The 22,295-nt window shown below is 31.0% G+C and overlaps 1 protein-coding gene across 1 annotated transcript in view; it reads right to left on the reverse strand.

The window, feature by feature from the left end:
• Positions 1 to 17,865: 17,865 nt before the first annotated feature.
• LOC116001065 overlaps positions 17,866 to 22,295 on the reverse strand; it is a 5,619-nt gene continuing 1,189 nt past the window's right edge. Inside the window, exons 3-5 of the mRNA XM_031240967.1 lie at positions 20,310 to 21,527; positions 18,862 to 20,202; positions 17,866 to 18,002 (exon numbers count right to left, since the gene is read on the reverse strand). Of these exons, the coding sequence (XP_031096827.1) occupies positions 17,866 to 18,002; positions 18,862 to 20,202; positions 20,310 to 21,527 (2,696 nt within the window). The remainder of the gene's footprint in view (positions 18,003 to 18,861; positions 20,203 to 20,309; positions 21,528 to 22,295) is intronic.

Below are 22,295 nucleotides of genomic sequence, written 5' to 3' on the forward strand. Positions count from 1 at the left end.
GGGGGGGGGGGGGGGGGGGGGGGGGGGGGGGGAGGGGTATTTATGAATTACAATTAATTATTGTGTATTAATACATGTTTTAAATAGGAAAATAATAGAAGTTAGTAAACTAATAAAAGTTATAATATTGTAAAAGTAATTTTGTCCAATTTTTTTAAAAATTGAAAATCTTAAACAAAATGCAATTTTTTTTATTTTTTATTTTTATTTTTTGTTTTGGTTGCATAAAGAGCCATATATTATTTGTCAGAAGTTATAAGCAAAATTAAGTATGATACTAGGAAAATCTCATGTACTGGACTCAATTGAGAAGTTGTTGGCAAAAACTAAACTCATGACAATTTACATGACGTTTGGTTGGGAGGAATGAATTAGAGTGGAAAGGAAATAATTCCATGGGAAAAGAAAAAGGTGAAAATAAAGTTGGAATTAAAATTACATTGTTTGTTAGTGAGGAATAGCATTACTGAGAATGGCCACCAAGGAAGAAATGATATATATAATGACTAAAATGTCATTGCATAATAATAATAATAATAATAATAATAATTGAGGACAAATATGTCAATTTTCTATGTTTTTGCTATTGAATTACGTTGGAAAGAATTCCAATTACAACCAACCAAAGACCTTGTTAATATGGAATATAAAAATTATGCTTCAACGACCTTATTTAGGGCTACATGCCTACTTTACTAATATAATTTGTAATATATTGTGGAGTAGAGTATTCTCATCTCAACAGCAATGGTTTTTTTTTTTTTTTTTTTTGTGGTTTTTGAGGTGACAACTAGAAAAGAGATGAGAAAAAGAGAAGAAAAAGAGGGGGAAAAAAAATAAAAAAGGATGTTTGTAAGTAAAAAAAAAAAAAAAGGAAACAAGCTACTGTAACACGATCAGTTGGACGCTATGTTGCACCTCACGCGAGGACAGAACTACTGATTTTCAATTTTGGTGAGGCCCATGTCAAAGACAAAAAACAAGTCTTTGCTGGAGGCTCTCACCTCTTCTCTCTCATCACTTTCTCTTTTCCACTTCAGCTAAACATATTTTAAAAACTAATTAGCAAAAAACATTGATGGGTATGCTAAAACTATTTGATTAAAATAATAATTAATTAGTACGTTATAATGATTATTGTTGGTCAGTTAATGTACTTTAGCCATGCTAGCTCAACTAGAAGAAATCATGATGACAAAAGCCATTATAATTGTTTGACGACAAAACTAATTAGTTAGCTATACGGACACTATCATGCATGCACTCGGAGCAAAAACAACTTTAGTGGGAGGAAACTAAAATTTTACTCCCAATTAATTTCTACCTAATTCCGAATATAAACAAATTCCTTCACTTGATTGAAAGAAATTATAATTTTGTAATTTTTTTTAAAATTTTTATGGAATTAAAATCTCATGTATGTCTTCTCGGTGTTTCAATTCTACATTGGTTGGAAAGAAAAAAAATATTATTGAGACAAAAATATCCTTCTAAATTTTTAACTTAAAAACAGATATCATTGAGACAAAATTATTCTTCTATGATATTTTTTAGACGTAAGCATTTAAAATATGTTCAATTAAGTTGTGTACTTTGATTTTTATGAAGTTTTTTGGATGTGCGTTTAGTGTTGCATGGTTAAGTAAATTTTAGGAGCTATTAAATATATTCTTGTGATACAAATTTATATTCAAAGTGTCCAAATAAGAACTACATTGCATTATAGTTTTGACACAATAAATTTACTTGTTATTTAAGATTTATACTCCGCAATAATAATAATAATAATAATAATAATAATAATAATAATAATAATAATAATAATAATAATAATAATAATAATGTGCATTTTGCTCTTTATACTACATATTCCCCTCCAATTTCCATAGATAATTGGATACCGAACACTGAAACTAAAATTTTCAGTAATTTGGTTAATGTAATATAATTTTTTTTCCATAAATTTTTTTTATTTGTTCAACATTGGTATTTTGTTTTTCATAGACATTGGGAACAATTTATCACTTGATTGACAATTTTTCCCCTTAATTACCTTAAACCAAATATATATAATAATTTTTATTATATTATTATAATAAAATATATAATTAATATTTCATTTATGGTATTGTAATTTATAAATTATAGTATTTTAATTTAAAAATCACTATTACTTTTAATATCATCATCATCATTACTATTATTATTATTATTATTATTATTGTGTATGGACATATTCAGAGTTTATATTCATTATTCTTTACAATTCCAAACTCAACCAAACAATGAAATTAATTTCTTTTCCACCAACCAAGCAATGTTATCAATCTTCCAAATAATTTCTTTCCTATGGAATTTCAATTCCATTCTCCTCAAATATTTTTCACAAACCAAACAGACTATTAGTTCATCATAAATAAATAAATTCTAGTCTTATAATTACTTACCTACAAAAGGTAAAATCCCTCGCCTTAACGGTCCTCATATTCCGATCCGACAAGAATGTGAAGGTCTTTCAATTACTTAATTAGACGTTAACAAAATTTCCTCATACAATTTGGTGATAGTTTATTGAAAACATATCACTTTTGTTATTTTAGTGATAGAGATATATTAAATTTAGTCCTTCAATCACAAGTGTTTGTAGTTTTGGTCTTTGAATTATTAGCGTAATTATTTTTTTCTATCATCAATTGAAATAGTTAGAGATACCCAATTCTGTCTCAAAATCTAATTCCTCAAGGCTCAACTTATAAATTTATACCCATGTTTTCCTCCAATATATGGGTGCTATTGGGACAAAACACATAATTTTCTTTTGAATTTGTGACTTAGTAACTTGAATGTGTAATTTCTCTTTGATGAGGAGAGATGGGAAATGTGTGAGGCATTGAGAAGATATGAATGAGATGAATTTACAAGTTTAGTCATGATAAATTAGATTCTAAGATTGCAATTAGCTATTGCTAACAATTTTATTTCAATTGGTAGGAACTGGCAAGGAACTAATACGCTAATAATTGAGACACCAAAATTGAAGACATCTATACTTGAGGCATTGAGTATGCAATACCCTTATAATTGGGAGATCAGACCAAAATACCAGTTATTTGCTTTTAAATATGCCATATAAGAGCAATATCATTTGTGCATCTTGGATAGGTTTTTTCATAGAAAAAAAATTAGAGGATGGTTTTTGAACAAATGGGAATGTAGTTTTTTAAGGTTTTTATTCCTGCAAATTAAGTTTTTTTTCTTTGGACCCTATTGATTTGAAAAATTGAAGAAAGAAACGAGCAAATGCCGCGTGAACTGCACTTCACCATGCCTAGCAAGGTGCATAACTTGCTCTTTTCATTTTTTTTCCTTTTCTTTCTCATATTTTCTCTTTCCTTGTCATTTCTGCAAAATTCCACAAAAAATACCAACTAATGAGCTGGCTTTTCTCTAGATTGGGTTGAAAAGGTTTATTAAAATTGTACTTAAAAAAAGTAATTGATATTAAATTATTAACTTTGAAAATATATAAACTATAATAATTTTCAAAGATAAACCCTATACATATACTGTATTATATATCCATAACCTTTCAAAAATCAAAGAAGTTTATTATTTATTTATTTATTTATTATTATTATTATTTTTGTTATTGTTGTTGTTATTATTTTTTGTTTTTAACATTTCAGTTTGTACACATGCATAGGCCTTCACATAGACAACCAACTGAACCAAGGACAAAGTTTTTACCTAAACGTCATGTCAGCACTAACTTGTTATTAATTTACTAGTTAATTTAATTTCACTTTGTCAATTTAATTGTTTATTATATTTTTTGAGTTAAAGGCAATAAGAGCATCATAATAGTTAAGGTTTTTTTTTTTTTTTTTTTTTTTTGGTTTTTGAAGAGTTTTTGTAAGTTTGATTATGAAAGAGAATATGAGAGGGAAAAAAAGATTAAAAAAATAGAAAAAAGAAAAAAAACATTAAATACGAAATCGGACCAAAAAAAAATAAAGAGTAATAAATGCTCCACTCACCCGAGTGGTTCGCGCACAGCATGGGCTGATTTCTCTGGTGCAGTGCACTGTTCCAAAATTCAACTCTTGCAGGAGAACAAAACACACCCTCTCATCCTTCTCTTTCATTCACATCATCTACCCTTCCACTATTTCAAAAACCACTTAAAATCTATTGGTAGGGATGCTCTAACTTATTTGCACTATTTGATATAGTTTGATGAATTATTTGATTCACATCTGTCATGATAAAATCACGTAAAAGAAGGTAATATTATTTCACCCTACTTAATATTAAGCTTTTCTAAATTCATTCTCAACTCTTTAAAATAATACCGTTCTAATTTATACTAAGTTTTTAATTTTGATTTTTTTTTTTGTATATTCGCATTATATTGTTGTTAATTGAAGTATTGAGTTAATAATATGTTTTGCATTTAAATTGTTTTATATTAGAAATATTTTGATGTATTTACTTTAATTTAATTTGTGACTCCATCAAAATAGTTACTCCGTATTATACTCCGTGTATAATAATTCAAAGTGTATTATTTAAATAATGAAAAATGAGAGGCCACCCCTAAATTATGAGAGCTGAGAAAAACCACATTAAAGGTAGCTAGCTGTGAATTAAGAGATTCATGTAAGGTTGGTACAACATTAAATACATGGATGGTGAACGGTCGGTACGTGTTTGAACATGTTTCTGTGGTTTTGTCACTGCTACGCCAATGTGTTGTGTTGATTAGATCCTGGAACGTACCAAGTTGGATATAAATATTAATTCCGTCATGTCATATGATTGAGATTTGTACAAAGTTTAGTGTGCTCTACACTTTCACGAGAGTACACTAATCCACTCCAATCTTGATTAGAGCATCTCATTAGTTGAGGATTTTAATTGATTTTTGTAGAGATGAGTAAGAGAAAGAATATGGAAGAGAGGAGGGATAAAAAAAAAAATAACAAAGGAAATTACCCGCCTAGCGGGTGCGTGGAGTGCACATGCCTGACTAGGTACTTTTAGTACGCTTCACACGTGGAGTGCAACAACGCGTGAAGTGCAACAACTTTTTTCATTTTGGTGGGGCCTGCGATAAAAATGTATTAAAATCCGCAAAAACCACTATTATTGTGGATGGTCTTAGGGCTCAAGCAGGAGCTGACTCTGTTACAATGTAGTATCTCACCTACTGAAGCACAAAGAATCAACAGTTGTCTCCACTGAGGCTCGAACCCACTCCCATCATCCATGTGGGAGTGTAAACCGAGACACCGGGTGTCACTAGACCACAAAACATGCCTCAATTCAAAGCATGTTGAATTCTCATCCTCATACTTAATCGATTTAACGCCATATAGAAATAATATTACATATTTTAATTTAGGACAATCAAACTCTCGTCCTTGTGCTTAACTGGCTCAGGCCATATAAAGATTATACTATATGCTCCAATTTGGGGCAACTTAAATTCTCATCCTCATGTTTAAAAGACTTAAGTCATATCAAAATTTGTACTACACATTTATGCAATATAAAACTCTTAAAAATGTATTGAAATTATGGTTCTCAAACTCTTATCATCATGCTTAATTGACTTAGACTATCTAAAAATTATACAATATGCTCGAATTTAGGACAACTCAAATTCTCATCCTCATATTTAATCGGTTTAGACTATATAAAATTATACAATATACTCCAATTCATGTCAACTCGAACGATTATCCTCATGCTTAATCAACTTAGGCCACATAAAAATTATACTATATATTTTGCAATATAAAATCCTTAAAATTTATTTAAACTAGAATTGCGTTGGTTGTTTGTTGGTTTCTTTAAAGATTTTAATGGATGATTGAGATTTGACTTAAGTGAACTATCCAATGTTGATATTACATAATCTTGAACTTGGTGTACAAGTCTATGGACTATAGAGGATAATTCATATTTTGCAAGGTCCATACTGATTTCTGAATGTAAGCTAAGTGGATTATTAGGCCCATACCAAAGTTTGGGCTTGAATGCTTATCACAAAAGCCCACTTTTTTCTCCCCTCTCTCACTTTTTATATCTTTATACCTATGATTCAGATCAAATAGAAATATGTTGTCAAAGAACTAGGAACCAATTAAAGTTGTTTATCGGAAAATTTCTAACACAATGACATTTTCATAAATAATTAAACTTTACGTACATATAGCAAACTATATATAGATGTATGCTCAAGCTAAGTGAGAATATGTATTTCTGAAAAAAAAAAAAGTGAAATAATCTCAACCGTCCATCTGGGATGAATAATAGACAGGCAATAACTGAAAATAAGGAATAAATGCAATGATATTTTTGTAATTATAATAAATATTGAACGTGCATGGATAAGTTTGACAATGCATGTACTGATAGTTAATAGTGCACTCAAGATTTTAAAAGAGTACAGTCAAGTTTGTTGCACTATAACATATTAGTGCAACTTACCCTGCAAAAGATCTAAGTACATTTTTTTTAGATCTTAAATACACGGTTAGTTATTATCAGTGAATACGTCCTTAAGTTTATCTGCTGCACAACCTAAGTTAGTAATAATTATAAAAATGTCATTTGTATTTTTTTTTTCCATTCTCCCATATTCTCAATAGTTGATCAAGCTAAATATACGGATAAGATTATTTTACATTGTTTATAGAAAGACATGTTCTAATAAGAACTCATTCACTTTGAAGTTAGAATATAATAAATGTTTACATCAATGATATTTACACTTAATCAAATAAATATACGAAAAATAATTATTACTTGATTAGACATTTTAATTTTTTAAGTTAAATTAGTTTACCGTTAAACATAGATAAATATTTATTGTTTGTCGTATGTAATGATCAGCTCATGCCCTATAAACACACTTTTTTAGTTTATTCCACTTCATGATAAGTGTTAGTTCTTCCTTCCTAGTAAGAGACATCAACAGGATAAATAATAAAGCTAAACTGTCAACTTCTGTCAAAGCAGTCAAGAATAAAAACATCATGTGAAAAACGCCAAGGAATCTACTATTCACTTAATGCCAAAATCCTTTGTTTTGGAACTCTACTTTACGTAAGTTCTTTAACATGCACACAAAAAATAAGCTGTTGTACAGTGGCACGAAGTAATTTTCTCATATGAGAAGTCATGGATTCGAGTCCCAATGAAGGTGATATTGACACAGATATTATATTTATAACAGAGTCAATAGTGTGATGTAGACATTTGCATCTTGTAAGGGTACGAGCCCAATAGGATCCAATTATATACAATCTCATCTAATTTTAAAAAATGCTTATTGGCATAAAAAATCCAAGCATAAGTCATTTGCAACAATTATATCCAAACATTTAAAATATATAACTCCAAAAACAATTCAATTATTTTGATTTAAGTACTAATTTGTAGCTATAATATTCAAACATGCTTTCATAAATGTAAAATGTTTTTTTTTTTTTTTTAAATAGTTTAGTTTGAACTTCTAGTAGCATAAAATATATTTTTTGATACATTTTATGTGTGTGTGTGTGTGTGTATATGTTGTAATTTTACAAATAGTTTGTGTGCAAACTCAACAAATCTATTTGGGTTAGATTGAATTTTTTCTTGGACTGAAAATTATAATTGTTACAAAATACAAATATTTGATACTTTGTATTAATTTGTCAAATTTTAAAGGTTCTAATATAATTATTATCCATAATTGGGTATAATCGTTACAAAACATAAACGTTTGAATTTTTTTCACTAAATTTTAAACATTTAAATGTAGTCGTCCCAAAATACAAATGTTTGGGTTTGTTTGTTTTTTTGTTTTTTTGTTTTTTTTGTTTTTTTTTTTGGTTTGTTTTGTTTTGTTTTGTTTTTTTTTTTATATATTTTTTTAAATAAACCTTTTTAGCTAGTTGCAGATTAGCTTACAATGTGGTTGCATTCCAGAATTATTGTTCTCATCTAAAATGTCATAATTACATCAAACATTAAAAGGAGAGAAAATATCTTCCCCCGCGTTCTTTTATTTCTTTTATTTTTAGTTTTTTAATTTAAAAATTATTAAAATAATTTTTAAAATAAAAATTAAATAAATTAGCTGGTCACGATGACTTGGCCGGAAATTTGGTCGAAAAATTTAACTGCAAGACTAAATGTGATACAAATTAAATAGTCATGCACCTATTTTGAAAATGATAATAGTTAAGGACCAAATGTGATACAAATTGAATAATCATGCACCTAATTTGAAAATTTTAATAGTCAATGACCAAAACTAATACATGTATTATAGTCGAGGGACTATAAATGATATTTTCTCTTAAAAGAATATTTAAAATGTTTTTCTACATTAAATAATGGGAAGTTTAGACATTATTTTTAGAGAAACTAAATAATTTTTTGAAGAATCAAACGAGGTCAAACAACACCCAATCAAGAATATTAAAAGTAGTCGGCTGCGATGCATCAAATCTCACATGTAAAACATGCTAACTACTTATTTTGCTAAACGATATGCTAAATAAATAATATATAGGTTATCTAGAATGCTTTTATTTTGTTAAATGATATGCTTAATCATCATGTCGTCTACATGCGTGAAGTTATTATTTAAAAGTGAAAATTGTGTAAACCCCACTCATATATGTAATACCTCGCAAACTACACATAAGAGGTAAACTGTCTAAAAAAATATTGTACAATAGGTTTAAGTGAGAGGGTATTGACAAAAATCAAACTTATTACCTTTAAATAAGAGAATTATGTTATACACACTCCTAAACTTCATATTCGGAATGACACTCCCCTTTTCTTATGATGCTTTGCATTGGGATTGTTATGAATAATACTTGATTTCTTTGCTTTCAAACAAAAAAATAACAAAAAGAAACCCTTCCATCCCATTTTATATATTTGATTCGATTGATGATATGATGTTTGATTGAATTTATTTACAATATCATTTTTTGTAACATTTAATTTAATATTAGTGTATACAATTTTTATATTTAAAAATTACACTAAAAGTACCATTAAACACAATTTGACAAATTCAAAAATTATAAGAAAATATTAAGAAAATAAGTAAAATGAAAAAAACGAGTTGAAGACGCTTTTTAGTATTAGCTGATTGCAATTTGTCTTTAAAAATCTAATTAACTTTAATAGTTGTTGGTTATTGTGATATTTATGTTTATTCAATTTTTATTCAAATTTACATTTTATTTTTTAATTATTTTCATTTAATAATAACAAAAACAATAGTAAAAATAATAAATAATAACAAAAACAATAATAATAATGATTATTATTAAAATAAACTTATTTTAAAATTTATACAACAAACTAAAAATAATTTAAGGATAAATCAATAAGTAAAATAATATATTTATATATTTTAAAGTCAGCTAACACAGTTTTCTATCAACTACATATACGCTAACACAATCAAAGCAGCTACCAGTTAATTAAAACAACTAACACAATCAACTTGTAGCTAATTGCCGAACACCACCAATGAATTGATCAATATATATATATATATATATATATATATATATATATACATATCACATGCATGATGACTAAGATATAGATCAAATGAAATAAAATACAAGTATACAACAATGTAAATGAAGTGATGATATATGCAATTGATGTAAACTAATAAAAATAAAATTTAAGAATTGACTACAAATATAATATATCTGTTACTGATAATTCAAATAAAAACTCTACTAAATTTTTTTTATTATGTAATTAAATATAAATCAATCACTTTACAATTAATCAATGATTATGAATACAATTTCTGACCAAAGTTTTATAATTTTTTTTTTTTGTCTTAAATAATCAATGATAATCTCCCCATATAGTCTACTCAACTACACTATCATCCATGACATCACAATTCACAAAGCTGTTGTACATACTTAAATAATTATGAAATACCAACCATATATTTTCATGATTTTCTGCTGGTTTATTATGACTAAGAAAAGTTAGGAAAAAAAAAAAGAAATTCAAAGATCTAGAATGGAGAAAACATGTTCAATTCCTTTTATGGGCTGAGTAAACTAAATTATCAATAGTAAATAAAGATGTACTAAAAAATTATTAATCAAATTATTAACGATAAGTTGGAACTGTTAGCATGCAAAAACTCTCTAAAATTTTACCAATAACTATATAAGCTCAATGAGGAGTACAAATAAATGTAATTAAATTAAGCTTTAATTTACTCATGTGGTGTGGATGAGATGACGTAAGTGTTTTAAGTCTAACTAGATGTTTTGAATTCAAGTCTTAGAAATGAAATTGCCTTAAAACCCATGAGGACGTGCTTACAAGATTAGTCTGGGTGTGTGGGGTACTACTTGACACCAATAAGCTAATATTAGTCTTAGTGTGTGGTTGAAATCGTCTTGAAAATGGACACTTACCAATATAGGATGGTTAGGTTAAACCATGCTAGCTTATAATATTGCTAGGCATTTTTACGCGCAATGCGTGAAAATTTGAGGCCAAAATGAGCTCAATCAAGAAGCTTAGTTTTTATTTTCATTCCTATGAAAACTCTATCTCTCTCTCTCTATCTAAATTCTACATAACACTTCTATAAAAATTATGATCTGTTTTATTGTTTGAGTTCACTTAAAATGAAATATTATTTGAGTTCTCAAATTAAATATACTCGTTAGAGTCCATTGTATCATGAGAAATCAATGCTTCAATATTACTAGCAGTCTAGCACATAAGCAAATTGATTTAAAAGAAAGTGTGAGTGTCACACACCTTCAATTATAAATACCATGACCGAAAACTTAGAAGTAATAATATAATTTTTGAGTAAAAATTTCTTTTTTGGACAACATTATAAGTGTAGAACACAACATCAAGAACACACAACATTTGAGTGGTATACATACATTAAATACCTATGAGTGGGAACACAAATTATTGTACTTTTAGATAGGTCTTTGTGATGATCATATACCACCACAAATTTTATAATAATGTTGGGATATTTTAATTTTCAGGTGAAACATAATGGATGATATATATATGGAGGGGGTGGGTTTGTCTGAGGTGAGATGAAGGTGGTGGTGGAACCCAGGCCAGATGGTTATGGATGGCTCCATCTTCAATTGAATTGTCACAGCACATGGCCTCATTAACTCTATAAGTTGTATTCTCTTGAATTGGCATATATGAGAGGTGGATTGGATGGGTTTTATAGAAATGACTGATTGAAATTTGTTAATATATATAATTATTCTTTTTGTGTGTATATATAGAGTGTTGGTTTTGATTCTATATTATGGATTGGAACAGATCAGAGTATTTTTGTTAGGTATTCTAATTATAATTTGATCGAGTTTATATTACTTCAAAAATAGACATAAACAAATTTGTTATGAGAGTGCTTTGATTCCATATTATGGATCGGATCGGGGTATTTTTGTTAGGTACTTCTAATTACAATTTGAGTTAATACAATATACTCTAAAAACATGCATAAACAAATTTGTTATTAGAGTGTTTTGATTTTTGTTTTTCAAAAAATCATCAATTTATTAATTAAACCAGTATGTACAAAGTCAAGGAGGGTAGACCTCAAGTCCGACCAATAGAAGCCAATAAATCCAAAAGCAACAAGTGTCCATGTAAGAAAGACACAATTTTGCCAATGCTTAGACAAAATAAGCATAAACTCTTAAGTTTAAAGTAAATTAAACCTAGTCTAACAAGAAAGGGCATTGTCAAAGCCGCAATCACACAATAGCCAGAACCATAAGCACAAGGCTAGGCAAGATAAACCAAGAATGCTCCAATCTTGCCAAAAAAAGATCTCAGAGCATGCCACAATGACAGAAGCGACCCAATAGTCAAACAAGTTATAAAGTGACAAACCTAGAACAAATACAATGACACACATGTTTGAAGTAAACCCAATTGCACACAAGCCCAAAGTAAACACAATGACACATATGCCTAGTAAACACAATAGCACACATGTCTAAAACAAAGCAAAAGGCACACAGGCCAAAACCCACTTTGTTATGATTAGAAAATTTTCAACTATGAGAAAATTTTCAACTATGAGGTTTTTTTTTTTTTTTTTTTTTTTTTTTTTTTTTTACGTTGGTGATCGAAAATTTGGAGAACAAATAATCCGTCAACCTAATCAATCAAGTTTACCAACCACTTTTGGCATGTGATCAGTAATAGTAATAAAAGATTTCCAAGTCTTGAAGTAGTCAACAAGTTGATAAAAAGGCTATTTTTTAACTAAGAATCCTAAAATTTTAATTTTTTTTTACAATGTATATATTTTATTAGGCAAAAATTTGTGTGGGACCGTCTCACAGATCTTTATTCGTGAGACGGGTCGGGTCAAGATAAATGTAATACTTATACTAACAAATGCTATATATATATATATATATATATATATATATATATATATATATATATATATATATATGTATATATATATATATAAAGGGGTGGGTGGGAGAGGGGGGCAGCTGCTTCCACACTGGCTCCATTTCTGCCTGTTGCAAATGATCTTTCTAGTACAGTTTAACTTTCATATGTAGAATTAACCCACCACACGTGATGCTTGAGTGATTCCACAAGTGGTTAAAGGTATTTGTACTTGTGTTTTCTACTTCAAATTGTAAGTATATGATGAAGGAGTGGGGCTTGCGTCTAAGGTCAATTGAACTATAAGTGGAAAGTTAATTGGGTCTAAGGGATAATGCGTGGGAACCCATAATGGACAAGATTTTTGGGGCTTAGATAGGAACATAGGAAAGTTAGGAGTGTAAATTGAACTAAAGAGTAGATTTAAAGGGCTAAAGTGATAATGCTTGAGAAATAGAGTCCGAAGAGAGACAATGCGGGAAATTTGGGGGGTTAGCTAGAATAATGCAATATTTTGGGGTTAAGTAAGATTAAGTTAGAATCGAGGTGGTAAATGATGCAAAAAGGAACGGGTAAGGCGTTGGAGTCACGCTAGGACTAGTCATGTGCCCTACAACAAACCATTGGATATGGCGCAGCTAGGCCTGACCATGTGTGGCCAAACTTGGCTAAGAGTGGTGGCGGTGTGGCTGGGCATGGCTGAAGAAGGTCAGGTAACAAAGAGGCTAAGGAGCTTGGTGGAAGGTAATTGGTGGCGTTGGAGCCACACTAGGACTCGTGTCTCCCGACATATCGTTAGGTACAACGTGGTTGAGAGCGACAATGGTGTGGTCGTACATAGTCGAGAAAGGCAATAAAACAGCAGAGGAACTTCGCCAAAGATAATGGGGAGTTTATTAAAGGGTTTTTAGTTTTTTTTTTCCTGTCTCCAACAAGAAAGAACCCCCCCCCCTTCCCCCCCCCCCCAAAAAAAAAAACAACAACAACAACAACACACATTTGTGGTTAGAGAATTTTGAAGTTTATTAATTATTGCCGATAAGTTTGTTGTATAGCATAGATGTCAGATTTTTCAGATTTTTTTTATTTTTTAATAGATATCCAAAAATGGAGATAACTAACCGTTTAATAATGTGGTTTGCATCCTTCAGTACTGCTATTCTCATAGAACACAAGTTCTTTTTTCTCAAGTTTTTTTTTCTCTCTCTCAAAACAAGAAGGAACATCCCCCCCCCCTCCCCCCTCACCCCTCACCAAAACACCCTTCCAAAAAAATAATAATAACAAAAACTGTCTGATCTACTTGTTTTTCAAGACTAATAAGTAGATAATTATTGGAAATATTGTTACCCAAAATGTCTATCCCATAGGCCATAAAGTTTATCCCATGTGTTATAAATGAAAAGTTATTTTGATATGTTTATCAAAATCATGGGATAAAATTGTATAATTATGCTTGTTTGTCATATGTTATCTCCAAATTAAATACCATATGGAGAATTTGGATGTGAATCATGATAAATCATGTGATGCCTAATCCTTGAAAGATATGTGCTTCAAAGAAGCAAATAAAAGCATCATCACTCTTGATTGGATCAAGAAAGAAATGAGGAAAATGTATGTGTTGTGGATATTGGAACCACACATACAATGATTAAAAGTGCAAAGTGTTTCTGCACATTGAAAAGAATGAGGAATTTGTTACTACAATGTTTGGTAGTACGAAATGATTGAAAGCTCTGAATGAGCCAATATATTATTGCCTGGAGGAACAAATTTATTGAAAATTGTATTGCGTTGTTCCCTCCGAAGTCTCAGAGAAATTTATTGAATTTGAATGTTTGTAATGACGAATGTCATGTTGAGACTATAAAACAAAGGAATTGATAATTCTTTTGAATTACAAAGGCAATATCAGGGAAGAAATGTGTATTGGAAAATTCCCCTATTTTTCCTCATGTTTATATTGAACTGGAATGAGTGCCATTGAAGCCAATCTTATAGTAAACAAAATGTTTACTGATTTGAATAATTTTAAGATTTGGCACGGCTAATTAAATGATCCTTGAATATGTGATGATAATGATAATGATGATGATTTCTCATAAATTGAGAAAATGGAATAGCCTGGCATCTTATTATAAAAGTGAATGATTTTCACTTTAATTGCTTTAATTTTGATTAAAGCTATTTTGGCATTTTATGAGATGATGTGGAATCATATATGCCTTAATCTTAATTCCATTTTTGGTTTGCCAAATTATTGCTTTTAAATTTTGTATATGTTTTATCTATCATACCATATACATTATATGATTTCATATACACTTGAGTATATCGTATGTTACGATTTAAAGACCCAAATTATTTTAAATTATAACATGAGCAATTGGGTCACTTTGGGCTAAATATTGAAATGTCAGATTTGAACTAATATTATTGGACATCGTATATATGTCAAACAGTAGTCTCCCATATGAAGCATGCTTAAATAGAAATTATATATTGGGGAGATCAAATTTGATATACTACTGTTTTATCAAAATCTGACATACTGCATAAAATGAAAATTCCCTATTTACATCTAGTACGTGGTGAAAATTGAACATTTCCCAAATCTGTGTTTTATCAATATGCAGTCTATTTTATTATCACATCATTGCGTATCTCTACGGGCTATTAAATAAAGCTATGTATACATGTTGATTAAAAATGTCCATGTATTGTATAAAAACCTAGAGCCCATGATATAAGATCATTTGATACGCTGACTGCATGAAGATCATTTTCACGGCATTAGGGGGAGATATGTGCCCAAATTATTTTAAAAATTTGAATGCCGAGAAAATTTCATGAAATGAAAAGATCTTCAAAAATCCACATACTAGATTGACTGAACTGAATGTTCAGTAGATTACTAATTCCTGCCAAATATATATCTATTGATATATCTATCAATGATGTCTAAAAGAGACACTCGTCAAAGAACGAAATACCCAGTGGTGCACCAAATAATTAATACTGGGATGCGGAACGACCAGATATAAATATTGATGGGAAATGTCTTATCATCTGGTTGATTTTGAAATTTCCATGAATTATTATGGATACGGGAGAAAATTATGAAAATGTTGTCGACAACTCAATTGCCTTTATAATTGCTAAATCTGGCCAGAATTAGGCATAAGAAGTGCCTTGATTAATGATAAATAAAATGAGCAATTACGGAAGGCAAATAGCTCAGCTCGCTATTCTCTATATTATGTGTAAACACCGTTGAATAGGTGTTGGTACGAAAGAGAATAATGATGTGATAAAAGGCGAGGCTTGGAGCTCATGGGTTTACACAGATACCCATAATTGATATACTCTCCCATATTCTCATCATAAATGGATGGCAATATGTTTCGCTGATAATATCATTGGCAGTAAATAATATGTAGTTAATGAATATCATGACCGCATAAAAATGGGTCATTGGATAATATATGATTAAAGTCATGACCGCATAAAAATGGGTCATTGGACAGTATATTTGGAAATCCATGATGGATTTTAAGGTCTATATATATATATGACCTGGAACAGACTAAGTATTTTTCCTTTCTGAAGAAGGAATATGAATATATTATGTGTCATTATGTACTCTTTAAAGAGTTGCAAATGGAGTTATTATCCTCGTTGAATAAGGAATAATATGTGCCATTGTGTGTTTAATAAAGAGTTACTAATGAACATCTCAGTCAATATTGATGGTATAGACATCAATGAAATGAAATAAAGAGCTTAATGATGTTCGCTCATATATATAAAGACGGGGATTTTGAAATAAAAAGCTTGAATATGAAAGCTACATATTATCTCGATTTAATGATCGAGTATTTCCTTAATGGAATTCTATACACCAGTTAGCCAATAAATGATTTTGATGGGCTACTTAGAAAAGTCATTATATAATTGGCTACTTGGGTACTGGCTATTATTATTATATCCCCGTAATGCCAAGTCCCAAAAACTGGTTGTACTATAATTTATACCAATGTTCTGTAAGAGGATAATAAGACTTATGTTATGGGTATATTATGAAAATTGACTAGACATAATAATGTCGGTATTATACCCACGTGAGCTCTAAAAGGAGTCACGCAATTATTATGAAATATATTCACCCCATTGATAGTTGAACATGATTGTTCACAAAATCCCTCTACATTTTGAAAGTTTAAAATAAGGGATTTGAAGAATGTTATCTTCAGGGGGAGCATAATGAATCACGAATACTATGCCCTGAAGTTTATGTTGGAGTTATAGTTGTACTCTTTTTCCCTTAGCTAAGTTTTTTCCCACTGAGTTTTCTTAGCGTAAGGTTTTTAATGAGGCAACCAATGCAATACAGAATTAGACATATCATGTACTCTTTTTCCCTCGGCTAGGTTTTTCTCACAGGGTTTTTCTAGCGAGGTTTTTAATGAGGCATGAGTATGATAAGATGATGGCCAATGAAAAACATTATTAATCAATATGACATCATCTAAAAAATCTTCAGAAGAAGGAGGATCACACGAACTTGATCTTCAATGATGTCTTTATCAGGGGGAACACATATTGTACTCTTTTTTCCCTTACCCAAAGTTTTTGTTCCCACTGGGTTTTTCTTTGATAAGGTTTTTAACGAGGCAATATAGTATTCAGGACATCCAAGGGTGAGTGTTATGAAACAAAAGGAAAATTATGGATGTCCAAACTAAGATTCAACCCTTGGACCTTTTGCTCAAAACTCAAGACTCAATCCACTTTGCTACTACTGCTATCAATGACAAATGGGAGAACATTTAATACCTAAATGTTTCCTGGAAAGCTAGATGAAGCTAGTCCTGAATGGAGACAAAAGCTGCAAGATTCGATCCCATGACCTTAGAGGACAACTGAGCATCCAGGGATCTAGCAAATCCAACTAGGCTACCACAATTATGTACAATAATTGTACATAAATATCAATATGAATTGCTTCCTTCTTCTACTCTATTTCAGTGTTCTTCATCTCTAGATTCTTCGTTTAGTTTCTTCAGAATATCATAGTTATTATTAATATTTCATAACAGAATTTATAAAGTTAGTTCAAAATGATCAATAAGCTTATAAAGTTATAAGCCTAAGAAACTGGGCTCAGTTTATCATTGTTGGGCCCAAATGATGACAGCCCAGTTAGCGCCCTCCAGGCTCCAACAAAGAAAAGAAACATTCTCGGGGTTTCCAGACTCCAGTAGGAGTGGCCTCTGCGATTTGCGGCAACTCCTTTGACACTTCCACCGGCGACGCGCGGCAGCGAATAAAACTTCCGTCGAGGCGGCAACCGACCGACCGACAGTGATAGGTATGTCTTCTAGTCTAGCAGTGGTATAGTTACGCTAGTAGTAGTTTGCGACCTTGAGGGCTGCTGCTCGGGACTGTATTTTCTGCAATTCCCTCAACATGCATAAGATTGAATGATTGGTTAATAGCCTTTTTCTCACAGAATCTGGCTTTATCTAACACCACTCCTGAGATTAGTTCATACATTTGTAGTTTTTATGCATAAGATGACTTCTGATAAACTTGTCTAAAAACAAAGTTTAATAATAACAGTTTGGTAGATTGAAATCATTGGTAACATATTATTGAAGTTTTTTGCAATGTTAAGAAAAATCATTAGACTCTACAATTGGGTCGTATCATAATCAGTACTAATAATCTGCTTCATCTATCCCTAATTGGGACTAGTATGTTACCTTGCTTATGAATTGCTAATTTGCTATAATATTCACAAGTGTTGGTTCTTACTATTTATTAAGTGTTTGTTCTTGTTGTTATTATATTCAACTAGTATTTACCCGTGCGATGCACGGACAATACATTAAAAAATTTAAGTCATATTAATATTGAAAAATATTTTAAAAATCAAAATGAAAGTTTGACATATAATTAAAGATTGTTTTGAAATGAATTTCAAATATAAGTATGTATAAAATTGGAAGAAATGTGTACGAAGTAAAATATAATTTTATTTTAAATATAATAAACTAAAAAAAGACATTGATTCTTATACATTATTGAAAACTTCTTTATAAACAACATTAGTGGTGGTAGCTCTTGTCTCTTCTAGTTCATTACAAATCAAAATTTTGAGACCTTGTGGACTACTAACTCTTGATATAACAACATACAATTGACCATGAACAAATACTGGTTTTTTAAGTAACAACCCTACATAAGATAGTGTTTGTCCTTGACTTTTATTAATGGTCATTGCATAAGAAAGCGTCAAAGGGAATTGTCTTCGATCGAACTTGAATGGCAATCTTGGATCTGAAAGAGTCATATTCAACCTTGGTATTAACACTTTAGTCCCAGCATGATTACCTGACATTATTTTTCCCTCCACAACATGTTCTGATAATTTGGTCACCACTAACCTAGTACCATTGCATAAACCAAGTGAGTGATCTATATTTTTCAACAACATCACAGGTAACCCAATTTTTAACCTCAATGCATGATTAGGAATACCAGATGCGCGCAATCCATTCAAGAATTCTGGTGTGTGAACGTCTGCTAGAATCCCATTGCTCGTTTTAGTACGGCAAATAGAATCGCAACTATGGTATGTCTTACTTTCCGCCAAATGCATGTCACTCATGTAGTCGTTAATTGAATTGACATCATCAAGTGTAGGAGCTAAGATTGCACGATTCTCAAGGAAACTGGTGTCATGATCCCCACTATTAAACATCGGAAACGTATTGCTTACAATTGTGGCAATCGGATCACCAACTGTCTGCAACAATAAATTTTGTGGGATATCAATTTCTGGACAATCTTCATTCGAACACCCAACAGTCCCATCGCCAATTGAAGCTATCCATTTTGCAAACTGCTCAACTTCTTGTTGTTCAATACCATGTTCCATATTACTCAACCTTAAATTCTTTGTCAACCTTAAAACTCTACAACTGTTCCAAAGGTAAGACGAATTTATAGATGCGCCAACAATGTCCTGCCTTGTACCTTTTGGGACAACTGGTAAAATTTGCCTAAAATCCCCCCCTAAAACAACAGTCTTACCACCGAAAGTATTTAAGGCACTGGTGTGGTTTGAAAATCGTAACAAATCTCTCATTGTCCTGTCCAATGCTTCAAAACAATATTTGTGCGTCATGGGGGCTTCATCCCAAATTATTAGCTTTGCTCTAACAATTAACTCTACAAGATTGCTACCTGGAGTTATATTGCACGTGGAGTCCTCGTTAATATTTATCCGTATTGCAAACCTTGAGTGCGCAGTCCTACCGCCTGGAAGAAGTAGGGAAGCTATACCGCTTGATGCAACGTTTAGAACTATATCACCCTTAGACCGCAAGGTAGCAGATAAAGCTCTCCATAAAAATGTTTTACCAGTTCCACCGTAACCATAGACAAAAAACAAACCACCAGCATTTGATGCAACATCACCAATTATTGTTTCATAAACAGGCCTTTGTTCATCAGTAAATTTCATTGTCAAGTTATATGCCTCATTTGTAAGTTCTTCCCGATTATAAGATAACTCCTCAAACAACAAACGGTTAACAGTTAATTGCGAATTATCTAAAACAGGAATTGGCATCGGCGGAAAGTCCTTTAGAGACTTGTTATGTATTTGCAACAACTTTTCAATCTCAAGAAGACCAAAATTTTTCTTCGCATCATCTGTCAATATAAGATCTATATTCCAACAGATAAGAGAACAATTGTTTAATAAAAATTGCCTTTAATTCCGAAATGAATATATACAAAAATAACGTAAGAAACTATTAATATGTTAATAGTACCTGGTTGAAAAAGTACTCGACGGGTAGTGAACTGCGCGTCTTCAGAAAGGTACACCCACACCTCATTCCACACATTTTCAGGTCTATTCAAGGAATTAAACATCAGCAATGTCACAAAAAGCTTTCTCATGTGATGCGCAGATGACCATTGGCTGGCCTCCTTTATGGCATCAATGTATCCTTTGTCATCATCTAACAATCCTCGTGCATAACATGCATCCCTAAAAGTGATATACTCTATCCCATTAAATGAGCGGGTGTCTTTAAAACTCGTAGGTCCACGAACTATATTAAGAAGACATCTCAAATAATATAATTCGCCAGTGCCCGGTGGGACGTAAAAGATACGACCAATTGAAAATCCTTCTTTCCTTGGGTGCCACTCCCGTATGTCCTTTTTCCAAACAAACTTATTGGGCATCTCAATGTATGTTAACAACCTTGCTTCAACATATTTTTTGTTAGCTTCAAACCATCCATTGAACATACTTTGGCCAATAGTATGCCTACGGATTACATCTTCAACAGCATCATCGTCGACAAAAACAATTGATTCACAATCTGGTAAATGAAAACTTAATCTCTCAACTGCAGGTGTTCTAAATTGCACATCAAAGCTAAAGAGTCGCCATGTAGCCTCACATGAAGATACGTATCGACAATCATAGTACATATTTATCTCATCTATAACTTCCTTACCACAATTGTCAATCGTACTTTTATAAAATTCGGCTGTTACTCGGTCATTCCCTTTATTCACATACTTGAATAAATATTTGATAGATCTTGATTGATTACACCACTCAACATTTAAGTGTGCCCTATATTTCAGAAGTAAGTCCCTATTATGTGGTATCACATATCTATTATCCAAGTGAATTCCATTTTTGTTAATTGTCATGCCATCATCACGACGCCTATAGATTGGATACCCATCTGGATCAAAACTTGAAGAATCACTAAATTTCTTTGGGAAGTGCTTCGAACACTTCCCATTAACCATGCAAGGTGACTGCCTCCTAACATGTCCACATGGTCCATGCAACATGAATTCTTCCACTGCGTTAAAGTATTGTTGATCAACCGTTTTGTTTGGAATCTCTGCTGAAATAACGGTATCCATGAATTGGATGGGGTTACTTCGTTCAATGTTGGCTAAAAATAGCAAGATATGTGCATGTGGAAGACCACGCTTTTGAAATTCAATCGTGTATATAACTGCAAAAAGCCAAAATAATCTAATTTTTAATGAAGCCATTTATAACAAAAATAAGCAAATAGCAAAATGAACTAAAATGTTAATAACACGCCTAGTCTATACTATTAGTACCAGCTCTGACTGGGCCGAATATAGTTCCTTCTCGCAACTCTTTAACTAAAGCATCTAATTTCAATTTGAAGACCCTACAAACAATGTCAGGTCTATCTTCAGGTCTTAAACTTCGTGGGCAAAGGTATCGCTGTATCTCTGGCCATTTCGGGTTGCATGTGAATATAAGAAAAATATTTGGGTATCCTATCCAACGGCATATAGCCATTGCATCTTGGTAGTTTTGTATCATATACCTAGGACCGCCAGTAAAACTTGAAGGCAAAATAATACGCTTTCCTTGCGTAGCAGGGTCAATTTCTCCTCTCGTTAATGCATCCGACAACCCTTTATAAGCTTCACATCTAAGAGCTTTTTGGTTAGTCCTTATATAAGTTTGAGACAGATTGATTTACAATGATTTTAATAAAATTCTATACAGGTTGTGTAATCGAACGTATAAGAACATTCAATCTATTTTGATTTAGTTACGTTTAATTATTACAAATATGTTTTTTAATGAAGCATTTTTTCAAGCAATTCTGTGATAGTCAGCAATTCTCATAGTGTGAATGTATAGCTAATTGTATTATAGCATCCAAGGCATGTAATTTACAACTTCTATAATTCTAATGAGTTTTTTTTTTTTTTTTTTTTTTTTTTTTTTTTTTTTTTTT

This window comes from Ipomoea triloba, chromosome 13 (genome assembly GCF_003576645.1).
Source record: "Ipomoea triloba cultivar NCNSP0323 chromosome 13, ASM357664v1".
NCBI classification, from domain to species: Eukaryota; Viridiplantae; Streptophyta; class Magnoliopsida; order Solanales; family Convolvulaceae; genus Ipomoea; species Ipomoea triloba.